Source organism: Lissotriton helveticus, chromosome 2_1 (assembly GCF_964261635.1).
Source record: "Lissotriton helveticus chromosome 2_1, aLisHel1.1, whole genome shotgun sequence".
NCBI lineage: Eukaryota > Metazoa > Chordata > Amphibia > Caudata > Salamandridae > Lissotriton > Lissotriton helveticus.
Genome location: NC_136059.1, coordinates 356,659,221 through 356,675,840, shown reverse-complemented (window position 1 = coordinate 356,675,840; position 16,620 = coordinate 356,659,221). Strand labels below are relative to the sequence as shown.

Sequence of the window (16,620 nt, the reverse complement as noted above, 5' to 3'; positions counted from 1 at the left end):
AAAGCGATGATGCCTATTCGACTTCTTGTGCTTACCTGAGGACTTCGAGCCCGAAGACCGATGTCGACTCCCGGAGCTATGGTGGCTCCGACCCCGCGACCGGTCCCTCGACCTCCGTCCGGACCGGGACCTCGAGCGGCGCGGGACCGACTGCCGGAGCTCGAGCCGCTTGTGGGACCGCTCCAGCCTAGCTTTGGTCGTCAGGGCACGGCAGTCGGGACAGGCCTTGTCGTCGTGGTCGAAGCCCAGACAGTGAAGGCACCGGCGATGGGGGTCGGTAACAGACATCAGTCGGTCACAGTCTTCGCAGGGTTTAAACCCGGGCATCCATACCGGCACCGTCGGAGTCGAGTAGACTTCGAAAAGGATCAAAAATGATAGAAAAAGTTTAGTAAAAAATTTACTAAGGGCACCACTTTTTCCGGATCGGCGCTTGCTGGCGCGGAAAAAGAAGAACTGACGTCAGCGCGCGAGGGCCGCGTCTAAGTACTCCGGCGACGTCATCCCGGACACCAGCCCCCGGGGACAAACTGCAACACGTACCCACCGGAGAGCGACGCTCAAGCGACATCGGAGAAGGGCGAGAACGCTGACCACGGGCGTATCTGAAGCCGTCTGCCAAGGCTGATTGAAGGTAGGAAGGCGAACTGGAGAGACGCGCCGAGAGTAATTTCATTCGCGCTCCCGCCGCGACTTCGGCTTCAACTGTTGGCACACCTCACAATCCGTGGTGCCGTGATCCTTCCCTAAACACCACATACAAATGAGGTGAGGGTCCATCGCCGACATAAGACGCCCACACGATGTGCAAGTCTTGAAGCCCGAAGGCATTCGCACACTGTTCCACCAAAAGAAGAGACAAACAGATCCGTAGCAAAGACAGTATCCGCGTTGCACCTGGAAAAGGAAAAAACGGACGTAGGCGCGCCAGGGTGGGGCTTATGTGACCTCGCTGACTTCACATACCCGGAGGAGGACTGGGCGGAGTCGCATGATGCTGCCCCGCCCCGGGCACGCAGGGTTGCTGTGGCAAAAAGTTTCCAGATCCAGTCTCACGCCTGGGGATAATTCTACATGAAAGAATCTGCGGCTAGTAGTCTCTATCAGATAAAGGTCATTAGTAGCCTTTTTGTTTGAAACGGTCACGTCATTACCCTGACACAACTCGTGCTAAGCAAAGATTATGTCAATCTATGCAATTTTTACTTTCATGGCTTATGGAAGGAAATGGGAAAATGATGAAAGAAAAGATGGTTTCATTTCATCTGCAAGAACCAAAAGTAATCTTATACAGTTGTACAAACAAAAAGGCAGTTTGGGCACACCGAAGGGGCAACATACACACTTGTAGGTTTTTCACTGGTGACTAGATGAAAAAAGTTATTTAAAATGTATCATGTGGCTTTGAGTCTGTCAGGAAATGGGAAATCTACTCCACAACAGTAACCAGAAAAAAAAAAAGATTTTCAATAAAAGAAATTTAAGAATAAACTTGACCAAAACAAATACAGTTATTCCCCAATTACCTGTCTGAGAATCCACAAAGGTTCTTTAAATGTTGTTTTAACATCAAAAGCAAGAGAATGCCCTGCGAGGCATTTGCAAACTCAATCAGAGCTAAATCATCAGGCAAACATCGTAGTACACTATCTAGATCATCATCGTCATCAGAATCGGAGTTTGAATTTGCTCGTTTTCTTGACTTCCGCGGACGTTTGATTTCTTCCTCACTTTCAGCCTCGCTTTTGCTTTCATGGTCTTCTTCGTCATCGTCTTCATCGGAGGAGGATTTTTTCTCCTTACTTTTTTCTTTTGTTTTTTCCTTCATTTTTTCCTTTGTTTTCTCTTTCACTTTTTCTTTTGTTTTCTCTTTCTGTTTTTCTTTAGTTTTCTCTTTGACCATTGACTGTAAGAAAAGAGATGATGGAAAATTAAATAAGTTAAATTAAGTATCACATCACTTAAGTAAAAGAAAAAAATGGAGAAATACTGCACAAGTGAATCTCTGAAGAATTTCCTGTTAGTCAAGTACACACTTTATGTTGCTCATTGTACGGGCTCGTAGTATGCAGAATAGACAATATTGTATAGTAACTAGGTGATGTCTTAAGTATTTGTTAGTTAGTCATTAGTGGATTGGCATATGCAGATTATCCAAAGTAGAAATGTTTCAGCCCTAGGAGCTCTCCCTCCTCTGTGTGCGTGTAGGTGGTGAAAAAAGATTTGCCTTAATGTTAACAGATGTTAAAATATTATCCTTGATTATCTTCATGACGTTTCTCAAAAGCAGTAAAGCAATACTGAAGAAATGTCTGGAGTGTTCAGTACTTCAAATAAGAAATAATTTCTATTTTAGAGCACAACACCATTTGTTTAAACCTCCGAATGGCATTTTACTTGCTGTAGATGACAGAAGGTGGACAATCCCTATATAAGGGAGGAATTTCCCATAACTGCCTTAAGCATTACTGGAATCAATTGTCTCAAGCCCCTCCATCTCACAGATAGGTTTCCCTATTAAACTCTTCTCTTCTGACCTCATAGCGGTGTCTGGGGCACATGTTTGGAATCGATCTCAGTAGTCACATGTTTTTCACATAAGTCCTTTCATCATGCTGGATACATTATTAAATGATGAACTTTCCTTTATTTTGAGTCTGGTTAAAAGAGAAGTGTCCATTGGCCTTGCTTGACTCTCATCCCACACAAATCCTTGTAATGTTTCCTGCACACTCTTCTCCTGTAACAATGACAGACTGAAGGAGGGCTACATACACAAAAGCGGAACACCTGCCTACAAAGCTTTTGTGTGGACCATGTCAATTTCCCATTTTTTTCCTTCGGTTCATTTTGATTATATTGTTCGTACTGGCAGCGGTGGAGATACCAATGATGCTATAGAACTGCATAAAACTGCAGCTTAACTTTTTGTTTCAGGCTCTCTCCGTTTGCTACTCTAAAATGGAAAAGTGATATCAGCGTACAGGATGGCACAATGTAAGGCGCCTCATCACATCCAGGAATGAGCAAAAAATATTTTTGTTTTTTTATTGCTGCAGGCTTTTAAATTTTTTTTAGGACTCAAAATAAAAGCCAGTCCTATGGGCAATACTTGTTAAAATGGTGTGTGGGTAGGGACATAACTCACAAGAGCAAGCCTTGAATGGGCTGTGGTGCCACATACCTGCATACCACATTCTCAGCATATCCACATGCATGTTTTATACGTAGCTGTCTTTTTCAAGTTCTTTGTTTACAACTAAAGTATAAAGAGTTAAATCTGTACAGTTTTGCCCTGCTGTAAGGCAACATGCGAGTCTGCAAGCAGATGCTGTACAGTGGTGACATAATTTGACCTTAGCACTGCATTAAAATATGTCAACATTTATTAGCACATTTGTGGTAACAAGCTGGTCTGGGGTTGCCTTTGTCCTATTCAGAGGGTCCTGGCAGGTCGGGCTGGACTATTATTACGACCAATCCTAATTTAAATATGGATGTGGCGTGGAGGGAAAAAAGCTAAACGAAATAAATCTTTTACTGGAATGCAACCCCAAATAATTACTAGGGGCTGAGATTATTTTGATCAATATGCTCAGCCCGTTTTCTTCCCAACGAGAAGCCCTAAATGTGAGAGTTATGATACGAGGATTGGACTCTGCTCTAGGGCTGCTCACATTCCCGTTCAGCGACCTAGCCTGTCAACTATGGCTGGACTGTTTTTTTATTGAAGATGGACGAGGTAGATTTTGCCTATAGTTTGTTCATATCTGCGGTGAAACAGTAGGCAATAAATTAGACTGGAATGTAGACCTTATTAATTGAAGTTGGCTGAGATTAATTTAAAGTATTACATCCACTGGTTGGTTGGTTCTTCTCATTTTATTTCCATGGCGTCGAACCTACACAAAAATCCATCAGGAGTTAGTTTAAAAATCTGAATTTTAACACTGACTGACACTAAAATGGAATAGTTCACAAATACGTTTGTACAGACACTGCATACTGCAAAAGAAGGGTTGGAAATGCATTATAATATGGCACCTATATGAAATATTAAAAGGGCATAATGCAAGTAGCAAATACATAGTTATTATCAAATAAAAAAAATAAATAAAAAAAAGCAAATACATAGTTATACATGGTATTGCACCATACTTACTTCTTTGAAAGACTGGAGCAGATTACTACCAGATACGGATAAGGTGATGTCTATATGGTGCATAATAAAGAGAGGTTCTTCTTGAGTCTGATAAGGAAAGCAGGCGAGATTGTCTGCTATATACAAAAGCATATTCACTTCTGTTTTCTGAGGAAAGAAACAAATTCATTTACAGATTTGAACAAACAGGATGAAAGATGCAGCCTGCAAGTAATACATTTACAGAATGCCTAAAGCCAACACGTTCATTCAAATATAGCAGTACAATGAATAAACTATGCTCTTTAAATTGCATCTGTTCACAATGTGGCTATTTATCAGTCTAAGTTGTGAAACAAGTACTTAGACTCACAACAAGTCGGCCCCACCCTTTGGGCTGTGTTTACAACCAAAATGCACCTACCTGAAAACAGTCTTAAGCATGTCCCTTGATCTGCCCAACTTAAGTAAACATTTCTCAACAGGCTTCATCTTAAAGGGTAAAGCTAATTTGTTTGGCATGTTCAACAACTGACATTGAACAGGGAAGTATGGCCTAGGGAGCGCATCAGATTCAGTTCTAATTTAGCCACACATTGACTCTTTAGCCTCTCTGGGGAGAGATCGGAGCTCATTCAGAACGCGGCTCACGCGCAGGCTTCTCTGATGCAATCGCATCAAAGGGGTGAGCGAGGGGAGGCCATAAGTCTGATGGTGCATGGTTTAGGACCTGTGCTCTGGTTCTAAAACATGAAATATATTTGGTTGTACATGCATTTCAAAGATGCACCTTTGCTCCTTAGTCGCATTCTGAATACATGTTTGCAGCATTAAGACTTCACCAGCAAATTCAATAGCAGTAAAAAAGGAAGTTCAATACATCATAGTCCATTCATCGTCCCAACAAATCCATTTAGCCAGTATTTTTGCTAGTTTCTCAACGTCTGGTGGATTGATGGGATTATTTAAATAGAGCGAATGTGATGGCAGGCACACAGTATGAACAACATCCTAAAAGGTTGCAGAGTAACTCTGGTAGGTCACTTGTTATTATATTTACACCCTTAACCCTCTACTTGATGACAAGCATTTAACATACTGAGGAAAAACAGCTGTGATAACAGGAGCGGATTCATCATACATTCACACACACTGTCAGAGATGTTTGGGTGTTATGTCTGGCGTGAAAATTTTGAGCACAGAGCTGTAGGACATTTTCCAAGTGGCATGCTTACAGATCACGTTGATGAGAACAGCATCTAGAAGGAAAGGTTTCTTTGGTGCAATTCAGGTTCTCAATCATGAGAAACGGCACTGAATTCATAAGAACCTCCGTTCATGACCGTTTTTCTGCACTAGAATTACTGACCCAAATTTGGGTGTAATGACGAGTGTCTTAAAATGTCCTGAAGGATCTCTTTGACATGCGAAATACAGTTTGTAGAAAGGGGAAAAGGAGGGTCGGTAAGGGATCTGCAGCTTGACAGTCTCTACCAAATAAGGCATTACCATAGGTAAGTAACTTATTCATCTGACAGAGACTTCCAGCTGCAGATTCCTTACCTTAGAATAGATACCAAAGCAATCTCTCCTCAGAGGTGGGTCTGCAGACAGTTACACTAAAAAGCCCTGGAGGACTGAATGGGCGAAATGGCCATCTCGCCGGAACGGAGTGTTTAAGCAGTAGTGTTTGACAAACGTGTGCAGCGATTTCCACGTAGCTGCTTGGCAGGCGTCCGAAACTGGGACTCTTTGAGCTAGTGCAGTGGTTGCAGCTTTAGCTCTGGGGAAATGAGCTTTCAAGCCCTCAGGGTTTTGTTTGAGGCCATTGCGTCGCTGATTTTTACACAAAGGATAATCCTTCTGGAGAGGGTTCTCTTGTGGACTGCCTTTCCTTTCTTCACACCCGCAAATCCAACACATTTTTGCTTGCTCACCTGGAAGTCTTTTATATGATCAATGTAGAATGACCACTCTCTTTTTGGATCCAGGCAGTTGATTCTCTCCTCTTGCTTAGCAGGATGAGGTGGAGTGAAGAAAGTAGGCAGCGTGATGTTCTGCTTGACATTAAAAGGTGTGAGCACTTTTGGCAAGAAGGAGGCATGGGTCCTAAGTGGGAAAAGAAAGGTGTGCACGGGGTGAACAGAAAGTGCCTGTAATTTGCTATCCCTCCTGACATATGTTATAGCCACAAGGGCTGTTTTGATGGTAAACAGTCTCAGAGGGCAGCTGTGCAAGGGCTCAAAATGCAAACTCCTAAGGAAGGTAAGAACTAAATTCAGGTCCTACTGAGGCATTATGAAAGGTGTAGGGGAAAAGCACTTTTAACCTTTCACAATGGGTGACTTGAACAGGGAGGGTTGATCCGGTGAGTGGAGGAAGACTCAAGTGGTAAAAAGTTACCCTTTAACTGTGCCCAAAGCAAGGCATTTCCAGGCAAGGGATAAGGCAAACAGGAGGACTTTAGACAAGGATGCAGACGGAGGATCAACAGTAGCTCACCAACCAACAGATGTGCCCCATTGGCAGGTGCAATTCTTTTTCGTGGAGGGAAACCTGGTGCTATGACGACATCACACACTTTGGAAAGGAGGTCAGGTACCCTCAACTGTAGCTGCTAAATCTCCACCCATGCAGACAGTGTGCAGGACCCTGCCCTGCTGCTGCGACAGGAGTTCCTTCCGAAGGAATAGCCTGATCAGAGGACAGATACTCATGCTCAGGAGCTTGGTATAGCAGACTGTTGGGGCCATGAATATACATTGAGCCTTGCTGTTCCTGATCTTCTTGAGAACTCTGGGCAGGAATGGTAATGGTGGAAAGGTGTACAGGAGTCCTGAGCTCCACTCGATACGAAATGAATCTCCGAGGAAGAGCAGCCTTGGAAATGTCAGTGTGCAGAAGTGCTGACATTGCACGTTCTCTGCGGTAGCAAACAGTTCTGAAGAGACCCTGAACCATCTCTGGATGGAAACACTTTGTGATCCAAAAGGCATAGATGGATGAGTTTGTTTGCCCTGAAATTCAGAGAGCCCGAAAAATGTTGAAACACCATGAGTGTTGGGCCTTAACACTCTGCACCCTGCCACCCTAGTGCCGTGGAGGGTGTTTCAAGAGTGCATACTTGACCCTGTGAGGACCCTGGTTCTAACCCCAGAGTACCAACACCCACCAACAAGTACTTACCTGCAAACCGTTAACTTCATTTTTCTCCATAGAAATACACTGACTGTTTTTCCTTGAAAATTGTTTTAAGTGTGGAGTTGGTTTGTTCGAAACACTGAAAAACTGCAAATGTACAAAAACTGATTTACTTACCTTTTCTCTAGAAAATGTCCCAGTGTGATATCTAGGCATATCACAGCGAGTAGAAAAGGTAACTTAAAAAGTAATCCAAGAAATAACGTACAAAGTAATCTGTAAAGTAAATGAAAAGTAATTTCAAAATGTTGACTTACCTGTAATTAAATCAACTGCATTTGAACCTGCATTCAATTGTAAAACATTGCAGAACATTTTGCAAAGCATTTATTTAACTTACCTGCACCAGGCTTGGCTTGGTTCTAGAAATAAAATAATATTTTTTATATAAACAAATTGGTCTGAATTCAGTCTTTGAGCGTGTGATTTTGCTGCCTGGGTGTGTACAACTAATGTTTAAAAATACCCTTTGATAAAGCCTTACTGCTCACCCAACCTACCACAAATAGAGAGTAAGGTGCTATCTACTTTAACCTCTGCCTACCTTTGGGGTTTCACTGGACTCTGTGCACACTATACCTCATGCTGGTATAATATATACAGAGCCAGCCTCCTACATATTCCCAACCGGAGTGCTAAGATGATCCGCCTAACTTCATAGGTAACTGAAAAAGAGAGATAACGTTGAGGGCGCATAATCCTGATGATGTGTGGTAAGGAAGAAAATAGCTTTAATGACTTTCAATAACTACTATACTCTATAAAACTGAACCTTTAGATTGTATTTTTTTTTTTTAAAAGAGGCCAAGTTGTCCAGGAGACCATGCTTGGAGGTATCTAACTTACACAATGTAGCTTTTCCAGGACAGACCTGAGATTTCTATAAAACGTAATTCTTGTTAGGAGATGCAAAAGACTGTTGTTTTAATAGAGCTCCAACTGTGCATTCCAAGGAGAGAACCATACTGTAGGACCATCGACCATACGAGCCATAGCGAAAGCAACAGAGCTAGTCTGCCTGGACTGGGGTAGATTGACTGACACTTTTCAGTTTACACAGGGCCTTCTCTTTATACAGATGTAGAGAGAACCATTTCTCAATAGGAATGCACTCTAGTGCGTATGTGAGCATGAGAGGAATCTTGACTTTAAACATTTCCAATAAAAAAAAAAAAATCAAAAGGCTTCCTACCAGAAGCTACATAAAACTTATTCAAACCAATAACATGTGCAAAAGCCCTACTTTCAAAGTGAGAAATGTGCAGCTTACAATCCAAATTCTGGGAGAACACTTTACCAAGATATATGTAAGCATTTAATGCTTCTACATTATTTCCTCCAAAGTTCCAAGAAAAGGGATGACACAATTTCCTTCCCTTTACAATGAAAACTTTTTATATTAATATTAAAAACATTCTGCCTGGCACAGCTACTCAAGGCACACCAATTTAGTTGCAACCCAAGTGGAGGTAAGTAAAATAGAACTACATCTTCAGCATTCATTAATACATAAAGATCATGTGCAACACAGTGCGGGGGAAAGTTTCTTATATATGATAATTGGGCTACATCACGTCAATAGATGTAAAAAGAAAAGGAGCTAGTATGGATTATGGACGTAAGCCCTTTGTTCCCACCCATCAACAATCTGCACTATGTCGCAGAGTGGAGAGCTATTATCACTCTCAGAAAATTTAGCGGAATTCCCAGTCCCAATAGTCATTTCCCTTAAGACTAGGCCTATCCACTTTATTAAAGGCTGTAGAAGAGTCTGTAAAAGCAGTGTACACAATCTGTGACTTCCCAACAACATATTAATTAATCAGAGTATGTATGACCACAATATTTTCTGTTAAGTGTTTAGAACGGAATCCAGCGTGTTCTTGCGGTATTATACCTTTAGCGAAGCCCCAGTCTTGCAGCTGCCCTAAAATGTTTGCAGCGAAAATGTTCCCTGACGCATCTAGGAGAGCGATCTGGCGGGAATTGCTAGGTAGGCAGCGTGAACCTTTCTTATGAAACGAAATTATGATGCGACTGTAGGAGAGTAGGGTCTGCTTCCTATTGGTCACCCCCACTTTTTGCTTTTGCTTCTCTGGTTTTCGACTTAGATGTGGCTGTGGGCCTGCTAATCAGACCCACAACCCAGATGCACTCTCTCTAAATTTACACCATGTACTCTAGGTACATCCACAATTGGGAATTGGTTCACCTTATCAGCCCCTGTACAAGTGTACCATAGGTGCCCAGGGCATAGGTGCAACCAAGGCCTACCAGGGGCTGCAGCATGTATTATGCCACCCCTGGCTGGCCATCCAAACTGACATAACTGGCTGATCGCTCAGCTGGGGCAAGGTCGTGTAATCACCCCTTGCTTAGGTATAGTATTCCTATATCTACCCTTATATATAGACACACAGTAACCTATAAGTCACTCCTATTAACAATCCTGGAGGCAGAGTGCTTGGTTATTTGTGAGATGGTGCTCTAGCATGAGCTGAGCCTGTTTGCAGCTTTCGGAACCATGTCCTTATCGCTGTTCTATGATATCGTCATACCATATACTCTTAAGTGCCTTATAATCCTCGCGGTTAATGCTAACTTTGGTTTGGCTTTATCCAAACATGTCGTGTAAGGTGTCATACGCTTTTGGAATAATACCCCCTCCCCAATTTTGGCGACGGGGTAGCATTCCACCTTTCTAGAGGGAGAAGACATGTTGTTGCTGACTATCCCGGTTAGAGTTAAACAGAGCCCCAGCGTCGCTGCTCCCACAGACACAACTCTGACCTCCTGCTGCAGGGAGTCCTTCCAGTCACGGAGGTTTGGACAATAGGTTTCCTGCCTGGGAAGGTGCGAGCACCACCCCAGACAGGACTTTGTGTATTGGAACAGGGAGGGCTGAATAGATTGAGACACTGCCTGGGGCACACTAGGTGCTCCTTGCATACTCCAGTTCAAACCGGTTGCTGGGGCACTCCAGCCCCAGCTCTGGCGCGAGACTGGACAAAGGAAAGGGGGTGTAACCACCCCCCTTCCTGGTCCCACCCATAGGAGGGACCTAGAAAGTAATCCAGCCCCTTTTAGTTGTATAAAGGTAGGAGCTGAGTCCTGAGACCTTAGATTAATCCTGAATCGAAACTTGACACGAAACTCTGGACCTTCGACGTTCTGCTGAAGCTGAAGACTGAAGAACCTCCCTTGTGGCCAAGGAGTGACCACCCTGGGCAACCAGGCACCATCCAGCAAATCAACGGCTTGCTTTGTCGACATTCCCGCCGGAACCTGAGCATAGAGCCTGACAAGACCCAGACTTCCAGACCTCTCTGACCCTCTCTTCACGACTGCAGCGTAGCTGAGATCCGTGGAGGCGGCGAGACACGTGGGACCGGACATCTTGAAAAGCCTGCAACTTGCTAACTGTGCAGCTTCTGAGAACTCCTCGAAGCTGTGCACTGGGGATTGAGAAACCCCAAACCCGAGCTCCACCTGCACCGAAGATCAGCTCTCCACACTCCACGAGTTCTGCGTGGGGCCCTTCTGCTTGTGTTCTGCTCGACGTGTTGTCCGGTTGCTGGCCCGTTGGCTAGTAGCCTCTGTGACGATAATCCTTTTGAACCACCTCGCTGGTCTGGTTGCTCCAGACTGGCCCTTGCTTCCCTGCAAAGGTGAAGCACCTCAGACCTTGCTGGTCTGCACCAGAAGCCTTTGTTGTATCCTGCGTGGGTTGCCTTTGCCAAGGCTTGTTGACTCCAATCCGGAAGTCGACCACTCCATCTGCGAGAACCTTCGTGGGACAGCTCGTCTCCAGCACCTGGTCGTCGTCGACGCCTCCCGGTCCCCATGGCTGCAAAGACAAGCTTCAAGACAGCACCTGATTGCTCCTCTACATAGTCTGGTTCCATCCTGGTTCCACCCGGTCACTGGCTAGTGACCCAGACTCTGTCCCCTCTGCTTTCAGGTCCTCTTCATCTTCGATCCACCCTTGGATCCACCCGGATATCTTCCTCCTGGTCGCCTGCAGCATCTTTTTCCAAGGCTCCATAGGATTCAACGACGAAACCCGACACATCTTCACACCTATGCACCCGCTGTCCGTGGGTGAGGTAACGCGAGTACTTCGGTGCTCCCAAGGGTATTGACTATCCAAGTGTCTAGGTTTTTAGTTGTTTCCTCCTAGCTGAACCGGAAGTGTCCTAAATCCTTCTAAATCTAACTTCTAAGTTCCCATTGACTTTGCATTGACTCACGCATGTGTGTAAAGACACTGCACGCGCCGCCTGTGGGCTTCTTACTTCTAAACTAAGGTTCAAATAGTGTAGCCCCAGCGATTCCCTAGGCCCTAGGCATTTCCTTTTCTTGTGACGTGGTACTTATACCACTTTCTTAATATATGGTTTGCTTCGCCCATAGGGCCTAACTGTAATTTGTGCAACTTAACGTATTCTGACTAAGTATCTAGTGATGTGCTTTGGCCTCTGATCTCAAAGAGTTCATAGGAGTGTGTTAGTAAATAAATACATATATATTTTATATATATCCTGTGTGGTGTCCTTTCATTTGATATTCAAGGGGTTACCTATGGTAAAACAGCTGGCTTTACACGCCCTCAAGAGTCTTTTAGCCTAAGACTGTTCTGTCCACGCTAACACTAGGATAGCTAGTCTATAAGGTTGACTTACAACCATCGCCATAAGGGTTGTTTGGACTGGTGCAAGGTGTCCACTAGAATAGTGAACATCATATACCAGGCCAACTTCTCACAGCGACCTCTCCAGGAGGTTAGAACTTGACCAGTTATAGAGCAGGACTAGAAAGGAGGAGTAAAAATCACTCTCATCCCCCCCCTCTTTCTCTCCCCCCCAGTCTCGGAGTCCATTTCTTTTTAGAGCTTTTACTAGAATTCCATCAGGACTCATTGCTGCTGAAGATCTTGTTGTTCTTATCTCCTTGCAATTACCACATTTACTGTTGGAAGGGTGAGGTCCTTTGGGATGATCACTGCTGCTTAAACAAAAGTGACTATGTTTGGTTACTTTCAGAGGTTACATTTTCCCTATAAAGCTGTGATCAATTCAATTTTTGTTAGCTGTTTTCAGGAGGTGGGGAAGAGGAAATTAGAGGCTTCTGGAATGTTCCAGGCTTTTTTTAGGTCTTTATCTCTAATCTGAGATCTTCACATTAAAATCCCCCAACAGTAGTATATTGCAATCCTTTCATCATATGAGGAAGAGTCTACTGATTCAAGTAGTTGGCTTAACATTCCACTGCATCGTTGACTAGGAGGAATAGAAGCGTTAAAGGGGAGAAAAGAATTACACTGCTTGTGTGTAAAATTAGGGAGAGATAACCTGATGAACGAATTACTTACCTTTGGTAACAATGTATCTGGTAGAGACATAGTCTAGCCGCAGATTCCTTAACTTAGAATATCCCCAGGCGTCAGACTGGATCCGCAGCAGCACCTCTGCACTCTGGGGGGCAGCGCCGTTCGGCTCTGCCCTGACGTCAGCGGAGCCATATATGCCCCTCCCAGCTTGCTGTTGACAGTTTTCGTCGGCGAAACTTTACCGCGTCAGAACACGAGCCATCACCAAAATAAAAATATAGAAAAAATGGAGAGGCGAGACAGAGCAGTGCTCTGAAAAGCCATCCCGCATGAGCGAAGGCTCAATCAACGTGAAAGGGAGACAAGGATGTGGAAAAAACAGTCTGGCACAGGATAATATTTCCGTATCCAGAAAGTGAAACCGTGAATGGGAACAAGTCCGGAACACAAGATTAAGGAGAGTACAACACAAGACGTCACCAGAAAGAGACGTGGCAACTTTAACCAAAAGACCCATAAATGTACAGAGCCAATAGATCAGAGGGAAAAAGCTGCAGGGGTGACAAAGACCCTAAGACAATACTGTGAGAGAGTGCCCTTTTTCTTGCATGGTATGCCCCCTTTTTTTGCTGAATTGCTGATGTACTTTGACCGAGTGTGCCCTGGGCTCCTGCCAATCAGGTATCAAGGGCCTGTGTTCCTTCCCTAAAACTGCATTGAAGCCTCAACCCAATTGGCATCTCTGGCCACATGTCAGACCCTGGTAAATGGTACCCTAGGTACCCAGGGCACTGTGACCAGAGAAGGCCCTAAGGGCTGCAGCACTTATTGTGCCACTCTTAGAGGCCCTGTGCCCTGACACACACACACACTCCCTTGGCAGGCTGCGTGTCTTGGTGCAGAACAAAACAAATAGTTGACATGCCCACAACACACAACCCTGGCATACATCAGTCACACCTCTAGCTGGGTGCCTTAAGCCAGTGGTGAGGGTACAGGTGCATGAGCCCTGAAGCCATACAGTACCCAGGTCCATTCCTGGGCACTGTAAGTGCAGTGCTGCCACTAAGAGTATATGTGCTGGGAGGTTGTCATTACAAATTCCACATCACCATAATGGCTACACTAAACACTGAGAAGTTTGGTATCAAACTTCTCAGCTCATTAAACCCACCCTGATGCCAGTGTGGGGTTTAATGTAAAATGCACGACTGAGAGCATCTTAGAGATGTCTCCTGAAACTCGACCAACTCCCAGCGACCTGACTGAGTGGCTGCCAAGGTTGCCACCCCAGACATGTTTCTGGACCCCTGGGTTGAGAGTGTGCCTCTCTTGGGGTCCTGAAACAATGCACATCCTGGGACGAGGTGCCAAGCCTCCTCCCTAGGATGGGCAGGGTTCACAAAGGAGAAGCTTCAAAGGCATGCCGAGTTTGTGAGCTTCTCCAGACCACTTGCGGTATTCAGCAACTGGTTTTACCCCCCACTTTGGGCAGGAGACCCGGCGGGAAAAACCAAGTGAGGTAGAGAGGTGTGCCCATCTCTGCCAACTCCACGCCTAGGGTGGGGGAGGCGAGGTGAAGCACACCTCGAGTCCCCGCCATCTTGAGAATGGGGGGACCCAGGCAACCAGAGACAGGCTCCTGCCCCCTCCCACTGGAGAGTGGCAGAATACGGTTCCGAAACTACAAGAAAAGAGAAGACCTGTCGTGCAGCTGCTAACAAGAGGACGACACCAACTGACTTGGCCCCAGCCCTACCAGCCGGTCGACCCTCGAACCTGCTCCTTCTAAACCCCGGCGTCTCCTGTGGTCAGCAACCTCAAAAACCCTGTAGGACCTGACTGCCTAGCTCAACTAAAGACTGGGACTCCCACGAGCAGTGGTTCTTCTCAAACATCTACAGCTCCTGGTGCCAACCAGGAACCGCAAATCTAGCACACTCTGCACCTGCCGAGTCCGGCCTGTGCTGTGCCAGAGTGAACAAAGACCACAAGGACGTCCCCCCGGCGACTGTGACCAAGAATCCAGCACCCAAGGACTCCCATCGACGCTCCTGACGACGCCTGCAGCCTCAACACCATGGACACCCCCAACCGCGACCAGCAGAGGGTAAGATTTCCAGACGCCTAAAGACACCCCTGCACCCGGCGTCTCAAGGCACCCTGTGCCCAACTCCTGGGTGTCTACCCAACCTACAGCTCCCCAACTTACCCCTCAAAGTGGTGGTCACACCTGAAAAATCACCGTCCCCGGGCTTGCAGCCTTTGTTCGTCACGCAGCTTTCCCATTGAAATCCACTGGGCGCCCGATGACCCAAAAGCACCCTGCACCCAGCCGCCCCAGTGTCGCCGGGAGTGCACCATCTGTTCTGTTTGACTTCCCAACTTGCCCTGAGCAAGTGACCAGGAGCTCCGCTCCCACAGTTGTGTGGCCTGCCTGCTAGCAGCCACCAACCGAAGGTGCCCTACCCGCCATAGGCTAACATTGGGCCTACTCTCTTGTACCCGGCTGCCCCTGTGCCGCTGAGGGTGTAACACCAGTACCAACCCGAACTTTGGAGACCCCCGAGTCTTACCCCAGAACCTTAACTCTGCCAGTCGAGTACTTACCTGAAAGCCGATAACTTACATTTTCTCCATTGGGTAACATTGACTGGTTTTCACTTGGAAATTCTTCTGTCAAGTTTTGAAATTTTGAAATATTCACTAAAAATCAGCCGATCAACGAAAACAAAATTACTTACCTGTTACCAGGAGAGATCCCAGTGCTGGATCTTAATACCCAGCACTGACCAGAAAAAGTGAGAACTGATTTTCCGATAACCTGATTTTCCTCCATAGGATAGCATTGCCTGGTTTTCACCAGAAATTCTTCTAAGTGTCGATTTTTGCAACATACAAATATTCCTTAAAAATTGCCTGTTTAACAAAAAACTATTTCCTTCAAATATTTTCAGGAGATGCACCACGGCTGAATCCAGGATCCAGCCCTGAGTAAGAAAAACGTTTGTCAAGTAAATGATGTTGCAGTTTGCTTAAAATTCCCATTGAGCTCAATGTTATAATTGTGTTAAGTTTGTGTTCCATATTGCAACCACTGTATCTATTGCATCCAAAAGTCTATTGCTCATTTATTCAAAGTTTTATTTATTTATTTATTCAAAGTTTTATATAGCACGAACAAGATCTTTACAGATATCAGAGCGCTTCACAGAGACAGGGGTAGGGGCAATAGGACTGAACAGAACTAATGGGAACAGTATAATAGTCACTAACATAGTAGGAAAACAGTAGTGTACAGAGAACATACCAATATACAACCAGGTAACAAGTAGTATAAGACGGCGCAAAATCATTGATCACGCTACAACAGAGTTCAGGTAAACTTTGGATGTAGGGATGGCTTATACCAAATTCTAAGGATAGAGAGAACAAGGGGTGGGGGCATCGTGAGGGTGATTCAACAAACTAAAGTGTATCATATAGTGGTCGGTAGTAGGAGAGTAGCATAATAGTGTCACAATCAAATAAGAATATAGTGCCAATAGGCAATCAGGAGATTAAAAGTTCAAAAATACACAGCGATGCAGAGACTCTGATCCATCACCTATAAAGTTCAGGTGAACTTGGCCATGAGGATGGTTTTCACCTCTTTCTTGAAGAATGCAGTGGAGGAGATAAGCCTGGTTTCAGGAGGGAGTGCATTCCAGATCCTTGGTGCCATTCCTGAAAAGGAGCGCTTGTATGTTTTTTCATTCCGGAATCTACGAGGTTTCAGGAGTAGGTTTTTTGTACTTCTATTGGATCTCGAGCCACCTGATATAGACAACTTTTGAGCGAGGTAGTTGGGTGCCTTGTGGTGCACGGCCGAATGTGTCATAACGGCAATTTTTAGCTGTATTCTGGCTTCAAAAGGTAGCCATTTTAGAGATTTTAAGTCTGGGGATAT

The 16,620-nt window shown here is 45.1% G+C and overlaps 1 protein-coding gene across 14 annotated transcripts in view; it reads right to left on the bottom strand.

Annotated features, from left to right (window-relative positions):
- Positions 1–16,620, bottom strand: part of NIPBL (NIPBL cohesin loading factor) — a 1,942,504-nt gene that overhangs the window by 62,281 nt on the left and 1,863,603 nt on the right. For all 14 annotated transcript variants that reach the window (XM_078674965.1, XM_078674957.1, XM_078674966.1 and 11 more), the window contains 2 exons: positions 4,163–4,309; positions 1,527–1,906 (listed from right to left, as the gene is read on the bottom strand). In XM_078674965.1, coding sequence (XP_078531091.1) covers positions 1,527–1,906; positions 4,163–4,309 — 527 coding nt within the window. The remainder of the gene's footprint in view (positions 1–1,526; positions 1,907–4,162; positions 4,310–16,620) is intronic.